Source organism: Alexandromys fortis, unplaced genomic scaffold (assembly GCF_014885135.2).
Source record: "Alexandromys fortis isolate MF-2015 unplaced genomic scaffold, M_Fortis_MF-2015_v1.1 scaffold_65, whole genome shotgun sequence".
In the NCBI taxonomy this organism is placed as follows: Eukaryota; Metazoa; Chordata; class Mammalia; order Rodentia; family Cricetidae; genus Alexandromys; species Alexandromys fortis.
In genome coordinates, this window is record NW_026067986.1 from 3,449,020 (window position 1) to 3,463,485 (window position 14,466).

Below are 14,466 nucleotides of genomic sequence, written 5' to 3' on the forward strand. Positions count from 1 at the left end.
GTCACTATGAGAAGCCAGCGAGAAGATGGACTGAACTGGGTTCTCTGTTCTGAACGTTTGATATCTGGCATCCCAAAGAGGAAAAAAATGCATATTTTGCTGTGTCTTGCTTCTGTCCTCAGCCCAAATATTGTCAGAAATCAGTTCACTAAAGAGAACATAGAACTACAAGACCAGACACTGCCTAGAAACTTATTAGCTTACGAATCACACTGGAGAAAATGCTCCAGAAACAGCGGCAGAGGGGAGGGGATGTCTTGGAAAGCTACCTACCTTGACAGAGCACGATGCTAGCTTTGTAAGATCTGTGGAATTCCTCTGTGTCCTTCCACACACTTGCAGCCTTCTCTGTTTCGAACATTCCCCTAGGAGTGGACAGACACACACACACAAGGAGGGTCACCCCCAGAGTGTAGTCTCCCTCTCCAACACCACTTTGCCAGATCTTTATGTTTCCTTTTGATTGCCTGTGGATTCTCTTCCTTTCAAGGCACTTTAAGGAGAAGCGAGGGGCAGTAAGGTAGAAAGGTGTGTGTATATCTATCTCTGCTTCTCATCCGTGCATCCGCTTAGGTACAGGGTTTGCAATAATTTGTAAGTGTGGGGAACAAGCAGTTGGCTGTGATGGTACCAACACACACACGTGCACTTACACATGCACGCGCACACGCACACATGCACACACAATTTCAAAAGTAACAAAATATTCAGAGTGTACCTAATGGACTACAAGAGAACCAGGGAAGAATCTGTAAGAAAGGGTGACCTGGGGTCAGCAAGATGGCCCAAAGGTGAAGCCAGGCCACCCGAGTTCAGCTATCCAGGACCCACGGGACTGAAGGAGAGGACTCACTCCTACAAGCTGCCCCTCTGATCTCCACATATGTGTCATAGCACGCACACACCTGCACATACATACACACACATAAACATACATGCAGGAAGCTAAAATTGCAGGAGGCAGGCGTGTAAGAGCCGGGGTAGACTATCCAGGGCAAAGGGCACAGAGCAATCCAGAAGAGTAGAAAGGCTAATGTCCTAGTCCCCTTTCTATTGTCATAACAAAACACCATGACTAAGACAACTCATTAATTTTTAAAAAAAGATTTAGAGAACACAGTTGCAGAGGTTAGCATCTGTGACCATCACAGCAGAGAACACGGCAGCAGTCAGGCACGGCACTGGAGCAGTAACCCAGAGCTTACATCCTCATCTTCAAATAGAAGGCAGAAAGAGCACTAACTGGGAATACTATCAATGTCCACACTCAGAGACACACCTCCCCCAACAAGGCCACGCCTCCTAGTCCTTCCCAGACAGTTCCACCAACTGGGAACCGAGTATTCAAATATCTGAGCCTACGAGGCCGTGTTCATTCAAACCACCACTGCTGGTGCCTCTCGCAGCCCCTGAGAGAGGTTGATACTCATTTTGTTAAGACATACATGCTAGAGACACAGAAAAACAATGACTGTACACACTGCCCTCCACATCACAGGTGGTCCCGGACCCACCTCTGGACAGCTTAATATGAAATATGACAAGTAAACCAAAAGATCCCCAAAATGGAGTGTTTACATTTATATTACATTAATATCATTTACATTTACATGAATATCGTTGTCATATCTAGACACAAGGGACGTGAGATCACATGTCCAGACAGGCAGCCCATTTGACTCACGCATAAGAACCCTTAGGATGTTCGCTCCTGTGCCAGGGAGTTCAGAGGTCACAGGGGCTCATGATTGCAGGATAAACCTTCCTGGAACTATGAGAAAGGGAAGAAGAGAAATGAAGTTTGTTTTGTTTGTAAAGTAAGGGAAGGGGTGGACCAACATGTCGTTTTGGGGGATTCAAAGGATGTACGTGTTTCTGTTTTGTGGTGCTGGGGTCAAATCCAGGTCCTTGCCAATAAATGGTGAGCACTTTACAACTAAGTTGGTTCCCAGACTTTTGGGGTTTCGTGGGGGGAGGGGTCGTGTTTCGCTCTGAGAAAGGGTATCGTTAACTTACCCAGGCTGACCTCAAATTTACAATCCTCCTGCCTCAACCTCTCAAGTAACTGAGATTGTAGATGTGTACTACCCATAACCAGTCAAGATGAATATATTTAATTTAAGAGACTTGTTTTGGTAGGGGTTGCTTGTTTTTGAGACAGATCTCACTATGCAGCCCTGGCTGGCCTGGAGCTCACTGTGTTGACTAGGACTGACTTAGAATTCACAGGGATCCACCTGCCTCTGCCTCTGCCTCCCCAGAGTTGGGTTTAAAGTGGTAGGCCACAGCACCCAGATAAGATGGATATATTTAAAAAGAATGCAAAAATTGCATTTAAGACAGAACACTGACATGGAAGTAGCTGAGACTCACTCCCATCCCCACCCAGAAGTAGGACACAGATGCATTTGGCTAGTGTTGGTATTCAGAAGCAGAGGGAGGAAGAGAGAGAGAGAACAGGCAGGGGCTTCATAACCTTTTCAGGATGTCCTGAAACCACCGTCAGACACCACGCGCTGGCATGTGTAGAAAAAACTTTTCTGACAGGAGGTGGTGCCCTGCATTTTGACATGCCTAGTGTGAGCACTGAGAGAGCCAGCCCAGGATTCTCAAGCTCTCAAGCAAGGACTTCAGTTTTAACTGAAGTCCGTCACAGAGTCAAATGCATTTGTCCCATGTGTGGCTACGGGGATCACACAGATTCAAGATCAGAGCGTCCCCGGGATTCCAGACGGCTTCCCATGACCCTTACGAGGCAGGGTCACCCCAGCTCAGATGAGCATCCATCTGTTGCTCCTGGGATGCCTGTTTTGGACGCTTTCTTTTAAACCATCGGGTTTAGAAGCGGGTCAGCGACATGGGTCCATGGGTAAAGGTGTTGGCAGCCATCCTTAAGGGTTAGGATCCACAGAGGGGAAGGAGAGGGCTCTGGCTCCCCAAGTTGTCCTATGAACGCCACAGACACCATGGGTTAGAAACACATACGCGCACACACACATGCGCACACACACAGAAACCCACTCCAACTAGTAAATTAAACTTTTCTTTACGAACCATCTCAAAAAAAAAAAAATTCTCTGCTGCATTCTCACCTAAATACAAATAGTGTTTAAAGAAAAGCAAGACCAGCGTGTTGGCGCACACCTTTAAGCCCTGCACTTGGGGAGCAGAGGCAGGCGGAGCTCTGAGTTAAAGGCCATCATGAGCGGCAAGATAAGCATTAGGACAGCCAGGGATGCACACAGAGGCCCTGTCACAAAAACAATTAGGGGTGGGGGAAGCAGAGAACAATTTGCTCTCAAGTTCCAGTCTCTTAATATATATTAAAACTAAAAGTGACACCAAAATTAGTTTTGTCTTTAAGCTTCATCATATGAAAACCTTGCCTTTCCAGCTGTTATTATTCAAGAAAGTCTCAAACAGGATTTTTTAAAAGACAGACCATTTTTAATGTAGACGGTAACAATAAAATAAAAATGGCTATGCTGATATATTAGAAAATACATTCCTTATTAAAATATAAACATAAGGCATAGATTCTACTTGGATCACAGTAAGCAATATATTCAATTCGCCCAGGGTGGACTGAGTCCATCACGATGTAAGCTAACTGGAAAACAAAGATAAATTTCTCCATTATAATTGATTACCATATAACTGCAAGGTATACGTATCATAACTGTAGCAAAACAATTCTGCTTTCCGTGGCAAACAGGGAAACTTGACGTGATAAGTCCCACACAAAACACACTGTGTTTACCCAGCACATAGGCATGAGAAAAAACATCTTCTATTGCGAAATAGGAGACAAAGAATTTCCATCAAACCCTTTAGTTTAGGCCAGATGGTTATTGTCAACTGTGCAAGAGAAAAGGCAAAGAGGCCTCTGCTTCAAACTTCCTTCCGGGCAGGAATTCTCGGACAATGACTTCTGTTAGAGTCTTCCTGCCGCTGTTATGGGGGACTTGGGACTTGTTAATGTGCTGAGGTAAAGAATTGTTCCATGCTTATGATTGTGTGTGTGTGTGTGTGTGTGTATACATGTGGTACATGTGTGCACCTGCCCAGGCATGCGCGTCTAGAGGCCAGAGGTCACCATCCCATTGTCTCTCTCTCTCACTCTCCACCCTGTTTGGGGGAGCAGGGTCTCTCACTGAACCTGGGGCTTGACATTTTGTCCAGGCCGCGGGTCAGCAAGTCCTGGATCTGCCTGTCCCTGCCTCCCCAGGGCCAACTTTTATGCGATGCTGGGGCTCACAGCGAGTGCTTTAACCACTGAGCCGTCCTCCCAGCCCTCTGCTTATAATGCACACGCTGATTTTAATACTATACCTGTAATTTCAAGAATCAACATTCTCGTGTTTCCACTGATGGTTTAACGCAGATCAGAATCAAAGTTTTGTTTCAAGGTGAAGGTCATTTCCAGACGCTTCTGAGACTGACCGTCCATTCGTGCTCATATTATTTAATCTTGTCTCCTCTATGGTAGTTTCCTGTATATGTTTGATTTTATTTCAGTGAAATATAAAACCGTCTTTACCTAGAGGGAAGAAGGAAATCTTGAAACAGAAGGACTCAACTAAAATAAATTTTCTTTTAAGTGTGTTTTCTCAGTAAAGTTTTTTTTTATGTGTACGTATAAGTGTCTGTGTGTGCGTGTACCGGTTCTCATGTCGTTATATATGCAAGTGCCCGTGGAGTCCAGAGAGTCATGGGATTCCCTGACGCTGAAGCTTAGGCAATTGTAAGCTGCCCAGAGTGGTGCTGAGAACCGAGCTCTGGAAGATGCAGGCACACTTCACTGCTAAGCCATCTCTCCAGGACATTCTAATGTTGTAATCAGCATCTCAGGTAGCCCAGGCTGGACTCCTGATCCTTCTACCTCTGCTCACAAGTCCTGCAATTACAAGTGTGAGCCACCTCACCCCACTTCTGTTACCCCTGTGATGCTGGGACGGAGCCCCGGGATGCTCACAGGAGGAAATAGCTTCCAACTGACAAGCTTTTCTTCAGCTGGTTACTGTAGTTACCCGAGGCTCGTGATGATGGTTAGAAACAGGCGTCATTTACTTATGGCTCTTCTGAACTGTGTCCGTTCCCTGACAGGGGACTCTTCGCCTAAATCTCTGGAAGGATTTTTCATCTATGAAGACGAAGGTCCTGGAACTCCAGGCTCTAACAGGAGAGGAAATGACGCCATTGTGGTGGAGCAGTGGACAGTCATCGAGGTGAGCCGCAGTTTCTGAGACTTTGTTTTCCTTTTGTGTATGATTCTGCCTGCTAGAGATCATCGTTGCTGGTACACTCAGAATCCTTAAACACAGAGAGGCCAATGTTATCCAAAAAGCTTAGCCTACATTTTCAAAAGTTTCAGTACAACGGCAACAAAAAAAAAAAATTGCCTATGCCAAAATAAAAGTAGATTACCCCAAATCTGATACTCTAGCCCTGAAAAAACCCTGATACTGAAACTCTCACTACAACAAAGCCTTGAAGCCGTGTAGGCATAAGTCACAAAAACAACCCCACACCAGTTTAGAATTATGAATAATAAAAGGGGTTATTTATTTAAGGGAGACCCCAGTCCAGGCCCCGTTACCGTCACTGCTCATGCCTTAGACCCCGAATCTAGGTCCCATCACTGTCACTGCCCACACCCGAGACCCTGAATTCAGGCCCCGTCACCGTCACTGCCGCTCCTGAGACCCCCAAATCCAGGCCCAATCAGCTTCACTGCCCACACCTGAGACCCCCGAATCCAGGCCCTGTCAGCCAGCATCACTGCCCGCTCTCATCTTCTCATCCAGTCGCTAGACTGCTGTTGTTGAACCTGCTTTGTAAACTTCATGGAACAGGTGCCCCCCAAGGATCTTTTCAAACGCAGGTTCCCAGAGCCACACGTTAGAACTGATAATGGTGGCTTTCCCAATGAATGGCCACCGTCCAGCTGTGGGTCTAAGGCGGCAGATGTTGCGGTAGATGAAGCTCTAGGAGCTGCAGCCCCATGACACTGTACCACTGCACTGGGAGCCCACTGCGTCCCCCATCACCCCTCTTCCTAGCTACCGTGTGGCCCACGTCTTTGCTATTAGAATGTCAGCCCTTACGCTTGTTCCCACAGGGCTGTGAAATCAAAACAGACTACGGCCCTCTGCTGCACACCCTGGCTGAATTCGGCTGGCTTCTGACCAGTGTGCTGCCTACACCCATACTGAGACACGACAGGTAATGCCCACGGCTCCTCACTTACACGTTTAATCCTAAAATCTGTTCATCTGGGAGATGGGTTAACCGATGTTTATTTGAAGCCTGTGAGAAACACTTCCGGTGTGACTTAGTAGAATTTGGATTCTAGCACATCCCACACCTTCATCTGTGATACAAAATTAAAAACCCTTCACCCCTGCACTCTGTGAAGCACTGTCCCTAGCACAGCACAGGCCTCGGGCACCCGGCCGCCTTGCTCTTCCTCCCGCCCCAGTGTGTCAGGTTAGCTGTCTCTTGCACCCATGACTTGGTTTGAACACCTACATTGAAGCCAGAATGCCAGTCACTTCCTTTTCTTTCCCCTGGTCACTGACTTCCTTCCGGAAGAAAGTTTGAGTCACCATGTCTTATCAGTTCATTTTTTTAAAGAGGCTGATGATTCTTATGTGTAAGTTCCTTCACGGTCTCTTCCAACCGGAGATGCTCCCGCTTCCCTCCCTGGCATCCTGAACATGACTGGAGCGCCTGGGCCAGGGACCTACTACCTCAGGTGTCACAGTGCCCCCAGGGACTTGTCACTGTGACTTCATGTTCCAAGTGACCATCGTGGGTGACTAAGAACAGGTGTGAGAACCACCCATTTCCTGGTCTCACTAATCTCCTCTAGTCCTCCTCCCCCACTCCCAGGGTCTTAACAGACTGTATAAAGCTGTGATTGACATAGCTTTAGAAAAAAAGCACACTTTTTTAAGTGGGCAGAGGTATCAAGGATGTAAGAGGATACTTAAGTTTAAAAGATCACAAGAGAGCTGAGCGGTGGTGGCGCACACCTCTAATCCCAGCACTGGGGAGGCAGAGGCAGGCGGATCTCTGTGAGTTTGAGATCAGACTGGTCTACAAGAGCTAGTTCCAGGACAGGCTCCAAAGCTACAGAGAAACCCTGGCTCAAAAAAAAAAACAAAAAAACAAAAAAACAAAAACAAAAAAAAAAGAGAAAAGATCACAAGCGGAGCGGTGAAAGATAGGCAAAGAGCTCGTCCACTTCTCTCCTCTCAGAGCTGAAGGGACTACGCCCACACTGAGGGCCCACTCCTGAAAACATTTTTCCCCAACTTTATTCATCAGTCAGCAATGGCCCTGTGTAAACTGCCGGAAAGTTTACACAGCTCTACAGGCCCACCAGCCTGACGGTCTGCGGCTTAGAGGGTGGGACCCTCAAACGCGGGGACATTTGAGAAAGTCGGGGCTTTCTGAAAGACAAAGGAATTCCTCTGCCCTGAGCCCCCAGTGTGCACCCACTGGTCCACACGCATCTTCTGAACAACCGGTGTGTCTGCAGCCGGCAACTTTTCAGTTTTTGTTTGGTTGCTTTTTCTTTCCTTCCTTCCTTTCTTTCTTGTTTTGTTTGTTTTTGAGACAAGGTCTCCCTGTGCAGACTCGGCTGTCCTGGAACTCACTCTGTAGACCAGGTTGGCCTTGAACTCACAGATAACCACCTGCCTCTGCCCGCCCCCAACTGCTGGGATTAAATGTGTGCACTACCCCACCACCACATCTGGCATCTTTGTCTCCTTTTGATGGTTCGCCTAGGCTGACTGATAGACTTAGAACCTTCCAGAATGTGTAAACCCTGACCCTCTCCTCTCCTCTTCCCTAAGGAACAGTGTAATTATTCCTTCCCATTCATTGGGAGATTCCAGCGGGTCCCCTTCTAAGTGTTTCCCACACTGCCCTGAATGAATGGGCAGGACATCTGGCAGCCAGCCCTCTTCTGCTCAGCCACAGACCATGGGCTCCAGTGGCATTTCCTGCATCCGGTCAGGATCGGTTTAGGAATGACAGGACCGGACTGAGCCTAAGGGTGGAACTAAAATAAATTATAGCCCCCGAGAATACCTTGAAATGGAGGTAGATTGTGAAACATGAAGCCACACTGAGCCATTTTGTGCCAAACTGCCAGGCAGTGCTTTGGAGTGACGGAATGGTAGTTCTATAGCATAGGGAGGAAAGGAGGCACCAAAACTCTACCATCATACAAATCTCTCCTGCACCCCAGATCCTCTAGGTGTTATGGAACCCTGGAAGTTTGCCTCTTACTGCCCCCCAGGAGGGTTATCTTTATGTACAATTAGAACGGCAGGGGAGCTAATTGCTCGCTAAATATGCATTGTCATAGACTCCTCCTAGAATGCCCAGGCAGCTCTCCTCTTTCTTCTCGGAACTCTTGCCCGGCATTGTACTAAGTGGACAGAGATAGTGGATCTTCCTTCCTTCCTTCTTTCCTTCCTTCCTTCCTTCCTTCCTTCCTTCCTTCCTTCCTTCCTTCCTATTTATTTATTTCATGTTATGTGTGTGAGTGTTTTATGCAAATCCTCCCACAGAGGCGAGAGGTCAGATCCTCTGGAACTAGGCTTACCAACAGTCGCGCGCCCCCATGGTGTGGGTGCTGGAACAGAACCGGGGTCCTCTGCAAGAACAGCAAGTGCTCTTTTCCGCCGAGCCAGCTCTCCAGCCCCAGAAATCGCACACTATGTTTCTCTGAGTAGGTACCCAGAGGAATGTAGTCATGTTTCACTCTTATTACTCTTTTGACTTTTTGCTCTTTTTGAGGGGCCTGCCACCCAGCTCCCAAATAAATCGCACATGAAGGCTTATTCTTACTTATGAATGGCCAGCCTTAGCTTGACTTGTTTCTAGCCAGCTTTTCTTGTCTTAAATTATCCTGTCTACCTTTTGCCTTTGACTTTTTCCTTTTCTTACTTCGGTATATCTTACAATCTTACTTCCTGGCTGGATGGGGGCTGACCCCTGGCCACCACCTCCTCCTTCTCCATCCTCCTCCTCCTTCATCCTCCTCCTTCTCCTTTCTTTCTCTTTCTCTCTCTCTCTCTCTCTCTCTCTCTCTCTCTCTCTCTCTCTCTCTCTTTCTTCTTCTTCTTTTTATTTTTATTCTTCTTCTTCTTCTTCTTCTTCTTCTTCTTCTTTCACTATTGGCCGTTCAGCTCTTTATTAGTCCACCAGGTGTTTTAGACAAGCCAAGAATCACAGCTTCACAGAGTTAAACAAATGCAGCATAAACAAAAGTCACACACCTGAAAATAATCTTCCCCAACACAGAAGCCAGAGACCATGAACCTTGGGTTCTGTGACAGGGCTTGGGTCTGAACCCAGGAACTGTCTGGATCCCGAGTCCTGGCTGTTTCAGTGAACCCCGGGACTCCCAAACACAGACCAGCCCATTCTATACGCTAACCCTTCCCAGTAACGCCTCACGATTTATCCCCCAACATCACATCACCCGGAGTGTTCTGTTCAAACAGGAGATCAAACAGAAATGAAACTGGACTATAAAAAGTCTTCTAAAATTAAAATTGTAGGGCTGGAGAAATGGCTCAGTGGTTAAGAGCACTGGCTGCCCTTCTGGAGGTCCTGAGTTCTATCCCTGGCAGACATGTGCTGGCTCACAACCATCTGTAACTTCCCTTTTCCCATTGAAAAACACCAATGCACATAAAATATATACTTTTTGAACAAATAAAAAGTGTGACAGTCTCTTCCGAGCACTTTGGGGGACGATTCATTTCCCCAAATTAGCGGCCCCCATAGTTTGGACGCTCTGCTAGTGTCCCATTGACTGCACACCGCCGCAGGGCCAAAGCTCCCTCACACCCACCCTCCAGAAAAGCACAGAATCGCGGGCTGCTAAGAGGACGGTTTTGTTGGGGTCCTTTGCATAATAAAAGTTGTTACCGAGCAGCTTTAGCTGCGAACACTCCTCCCCACACCCACGGGGGCTGGAAGCTCTTCAGAGGAATTGCCACCCCAGTCGGCTCCAGCTAGGGGCCATTTGCCAAGCTGACAGCTAAATGGGAACCCTGAGCGGCGGCTACAAAGGGGCGTCTGAAACGCGGGGAGCCGGCTATGGCTGAACCGTCTCAGTGGAACATACGGGTCAGTTCCCCACATGTGGCTCCCAAGTTTAGTCTCCAGTTTGACATTAAGTCATACTTTCTGGCCTAATCATCTCATTCCTGAGACTTTATCTTAAGGAAGTAATTCATAGAAAGAATATATATGACATGAGCTCGGGTCCTCTGCAAGAGCTCCGTTGAAAAATCCCTGTAGGTTTATTTTAAGGCGCGGGAGTGCCTGCCCTGCACTGATGTGCGTCACGTAGACGCCTGCGCTCGGAGGCCAGAAGAGGGCATCCGATCTCTGGGACTGGAGTCATAAGTAGCTGTAAGCTGTCTTGTCCATTAGGGGAATTGAACCTCTGGAAAAGCAGCCCTGTTCTTAACCACTCAGCCCTTCGCGCCAGCCCAAGCAGTTCCCGTTCTGATCCCTGAGTCAACGCTCCACTTCTCATTTCATTCGTCTGTGTCTGGATGTTTTGCCGTGCACCGTGTGCGTGCCTGTGCCAACGGGGACTGAAAGGGGGGCATTGGATCCCCTGGAACTGGAGTGACAGTCGGTAGCAGCCACCATGGGGGTGCTGGGAACTGAACCCAGGTCCTCCGGGAGAGCAGCAAGTGCTCTTAACCACTGAGTGATCTTTCCAACACCCTTTTTTAATTAGTTAGTTAGCTAATTAATTAATTAGTTAATTAATGCTTTTTGGGTTTGGGGGTTTTTACTATTGTTATTTTGGTTTGGTTTTGGCTTTTTCAAGATAGGGTTTCTGTCCTGGAACTCGCTTTGTAGACCAGGCTAGCCTTGAACTCACAGAGATCTGCCTCCCAAGTGCTGGGATTAAAGGTGTGCGTCACCAAGCCTGGCTAAATTTCCTTTATTTTTATGTAAATGGATGTTTTTGTTTTGTTTTAAAGATTTATTTATTATGTATACAGTGTTCTGCCTGCATTGCCTGCACGTCAAAAGAGGGCACCAGATCTCATTACAGATGGTTGTGAGACAACTTGTTGCTGGGAATTGAGCTCAGGACCTCTGGAAGAGCAGGCAATGCTCTTAACCCCTGAGCCATCTCTCCAGCCCCTTTAATTATTTTTTTATATTTTTGGTTGTGAGCCTAACTTTAATGGCTGGACCATCTCTCCAGCTCTTAATTAATTTTTTAATAGAAATGTTTTTCTCTTTGTTTTTCCAATGTAATTTAAATAGAATGATTTTCATAATTATTTGGGAATCAGAAGGTTATCCTACAAAAGATATATATGGGCCAGCCTAGTCAGATGTAAATCTAGAGAATACTACTAATTCGCTGGGACAAGAATAATGACCCATATGCGTGGCGTGGAAATGCCACAGAAATCCAGTTGCTGGTTTCTTAACTTTAAAAACTAATTGAAAGTTCTCTGGGATTAAAAAAAAATCCTAATTCTCAAATATCAATCTTGCTGTTTTAACTTTCAGTGAAGGGAATTTGGCTACAAAGCAGGTCGTATTTCTCCAAAGGCCAGTTGTGTGGAGCTCAGCTGCCCAGACCCCAGAAGTAAGTAAAATTCACCAATTTTGACTTTATGAATAAGACACGATAGTAAAATGTTTAACCCCTAAGCTTGCTCTAACGGTTTAAATATGGGTACAGATTAGACCGTGCAGGCTCAACACGGAAACAGCCTCCTAAAGAGGAACACAAAAAAGAAACTGTTTCCCCAGAACCCATTGTAGAAGAAGAAAACTGACTCCCAACAACTGTCCTGACACACACACACCACATGTGCGCACACATACACACAGGCACACACACAAACATACACACATGCACACACACGCACACACATGCACACAGATGCACACACATGAACATGAACACACACATGCACACACATGCACCATTGGCATGCATGTGCCTACACTCACACACAGATGCACTCACGTACAATAATTAATAATAAAGTAAATTTTGTATTGTTTTTAAAAAGAAAAGATGTGTGCCTGCCTTCCAGCCACATGGCACAGTTCCAGAACTATTCAAATTAGCAGCTTTTAGCTTATGGACCATTTGCACTGCAGGCAGTTAGTAAGAGCAGACGCGGGACACGCTCTCCGACTGCCTGGTTCGTCTGCCACAGCATGGCCTATTCTTCACTGCTACCGGGGTAATGGGTTCCCAGTCTGTCCACACATTCACTCTCCCCTGCCAGAGGCTGGTGACTTAAAACGATTTGGTTTCTGGGACTGGGGCAAAGTCTCAGTGGTTAAGAGCACCAGGTTTTTCAAGAAGACCCCAGGTTCAGTTCCCAGCACTGTTGGGCAGCTCATAACCACATACATGTAAACCACATGAACTCTGGCCCATTCTTCTGGACTCTGCAAACCCCTGTACACACGGACACAGGGACATGATTTGCTTTGGTTTGCTTCATTTTTCTAGGGTTTCTTTTTGCAGCCCTGGCTGTCCTAGAACTTGCTCTTGTAGACCAGGCTGGCCTTAAACTCAGAATCCCCCTGCCTCTGCCTCCTGAGTGCTGAGTTTAAAGGCATGCACCACCACTGCCGGGCTACAGAGACATAATTTTAAAATAAAAATAATAAAAATCGGGGGCTGGAGAGATGGCTCAGTGGTTAAGAGCATTGCCTGCTCCTCCAAAGGTCCTGAGTTCAATTCCCAGCAACCACATGGTGGCTCACAACCATCTATAATGAGATCTGGTGCCCTCTTCTAGCATACAAACATACATGGAAAGAATGTTGTATACATAATAAATAAATAAATCTTTAAAAAAAATAATAATAAAAATCTTTAAAAGTATTTGGTTTCTGCAGACTCATAATAGAGCTCCCGTCCAGTGGTCTCCAGAGCTGACATACACCGTGCGCGCACATACACACACACACCATGCACACTCACACACACACACTCACACACACACACACACACACACACACACACGAGGGCTTGAAGAAGGAGGGACAGACAGCGCCTTTTCTTCTGCTTGTCTCCATTTCTTTTATAAACCACGAATGACATCAGCACACACCGCAGGGCTCTCGGGGGTTGCTCTGAAAACATATCTAAATGTGTCTGGTGCCGTGACTGGCAATATAAGAGGTTGTAATTATTTTCACAGGAATGTTTTTCTTTCAACATCAATCATTAAATCCTGCTAATGGTATAAAGAGACTGGAAAAAAAAAAAACCAGAAAAGCCAAATGGTCCTGTTTTCTCCAACTAAAAGGCCATCGGCTGTAATAAAAAAAAAAAATGTAGTTTATCAATCGGTTTTGATGTTCCAAAGCTTACATGCGCCTATGAAGCAGCAAATATTGAATTAGGTGATGGGCACTTAGTATTCTCTTTCAAATTTTCTACATACTTGAAATTTTTCATAATTAGAAAGTTGGGGGAAATTAAGTGTAAAATGTTAGCCATCAGCAGTATTTTGTCCATGTTGATTGTTAATTAGTAAATAACTAGTTGTTAAACTGGTCCAACAGTTGAGGTGGTTATTGAGGTGGGTGCTGTTATAGCCAATGGCCTCAGAGATCTGAGAAGCGCACATTGTAACTGGAAATATAAACAGTCTATACATCAATTAAAATGACAGACACCCATTATCCCGGCCAGCGGATACAAATGGGGGTCCCTGATAAACCTAGAGGAGGAAGAGGAGTGGAGGGAGGGAACAAGAGACATGAGAAAGGACAGCAAGACAGGATTTCCGATCAAATGGGCAAGGGAGATGGGAGGGTGCCAGGTCTGCTGGAATTCAGGTCCGGAGACACCCCAGCTGATGAAATACTGGGGGGTCTGTGCTTGTTGACTAACAAAGGAAATGCTAATTGTTTCTAAAAGCCTGGGGCCTGCAGGTCTCACTAGGTTGATTTTCTAGGTCCGGAATTTGTCCTGCAAAGGCGAATATCTTACTTGTGAACTTAAGATGGCTGTAAACAAAATACAGGTCTTTGCTTCCAGCAGCCCATTACCTACACAGGTGACCGTAGGCTCCGGTAGACTCCGGTAGACTCCGTAGTTTTGCTGGGGGCAGTAGTTGCGGTCTTATGCTGACGTCACAGAGCAGCGCAGGTCTTTGGCTGCCGGGCACAGGTCTGAGATCTTTTGGGGAGAGGGGCAACTTGGGGGACTGACCTTACTTTGACCAGGCGAAGTATGTCAATCAACCCCCAAAATTATCTACAGTTTGAGCAGAGTCCTGGCAACAGGTGAGGCTGGGGGCAGTTCTGCCCAGCGGTTAGCATCTCCACAGTCCAGGTGGAATTTGGTGTGTCCTATCTGGCTTTGGATAAAGCTACACAGAGAAGCCCTGTCTCAAAAAAAAAAAAAAAAAAAAAAAAAAA

At 46.4% G+C, this 14,466-nt stretch overlaps 1 protein-coding gene across 2 annotated transcripts in view; it reads left to right on the forward strand.

Moving 5' to 3' along the window:
* The window catches only part of Rftn2 (raftlin family member 2), a 40,686-nt gene that overhangs the window by 21,927 nt on the left and 4,293 nt on the right, over positions 1–14,466 (forward strand). For both annotated transcript variants that reach the window (XM_050159252.1, XM_050159251.1), the window contains exons 6-8: positions 5,107–5,228; positions 6,122–6,225; positions 11,578–11,656. In XM_050159252.1, coding sequence (XP_050015209.1) covers positions 5,107–5,228; positions 6,122–6,225; positions 11,578–11,656 — 305 coding nt within the window. The remainder of the gene's footprint in view (positions 1–5,106; positions 5,229–6,121; positions 6,226–11,577; positions 11,657–14,466) is intronic.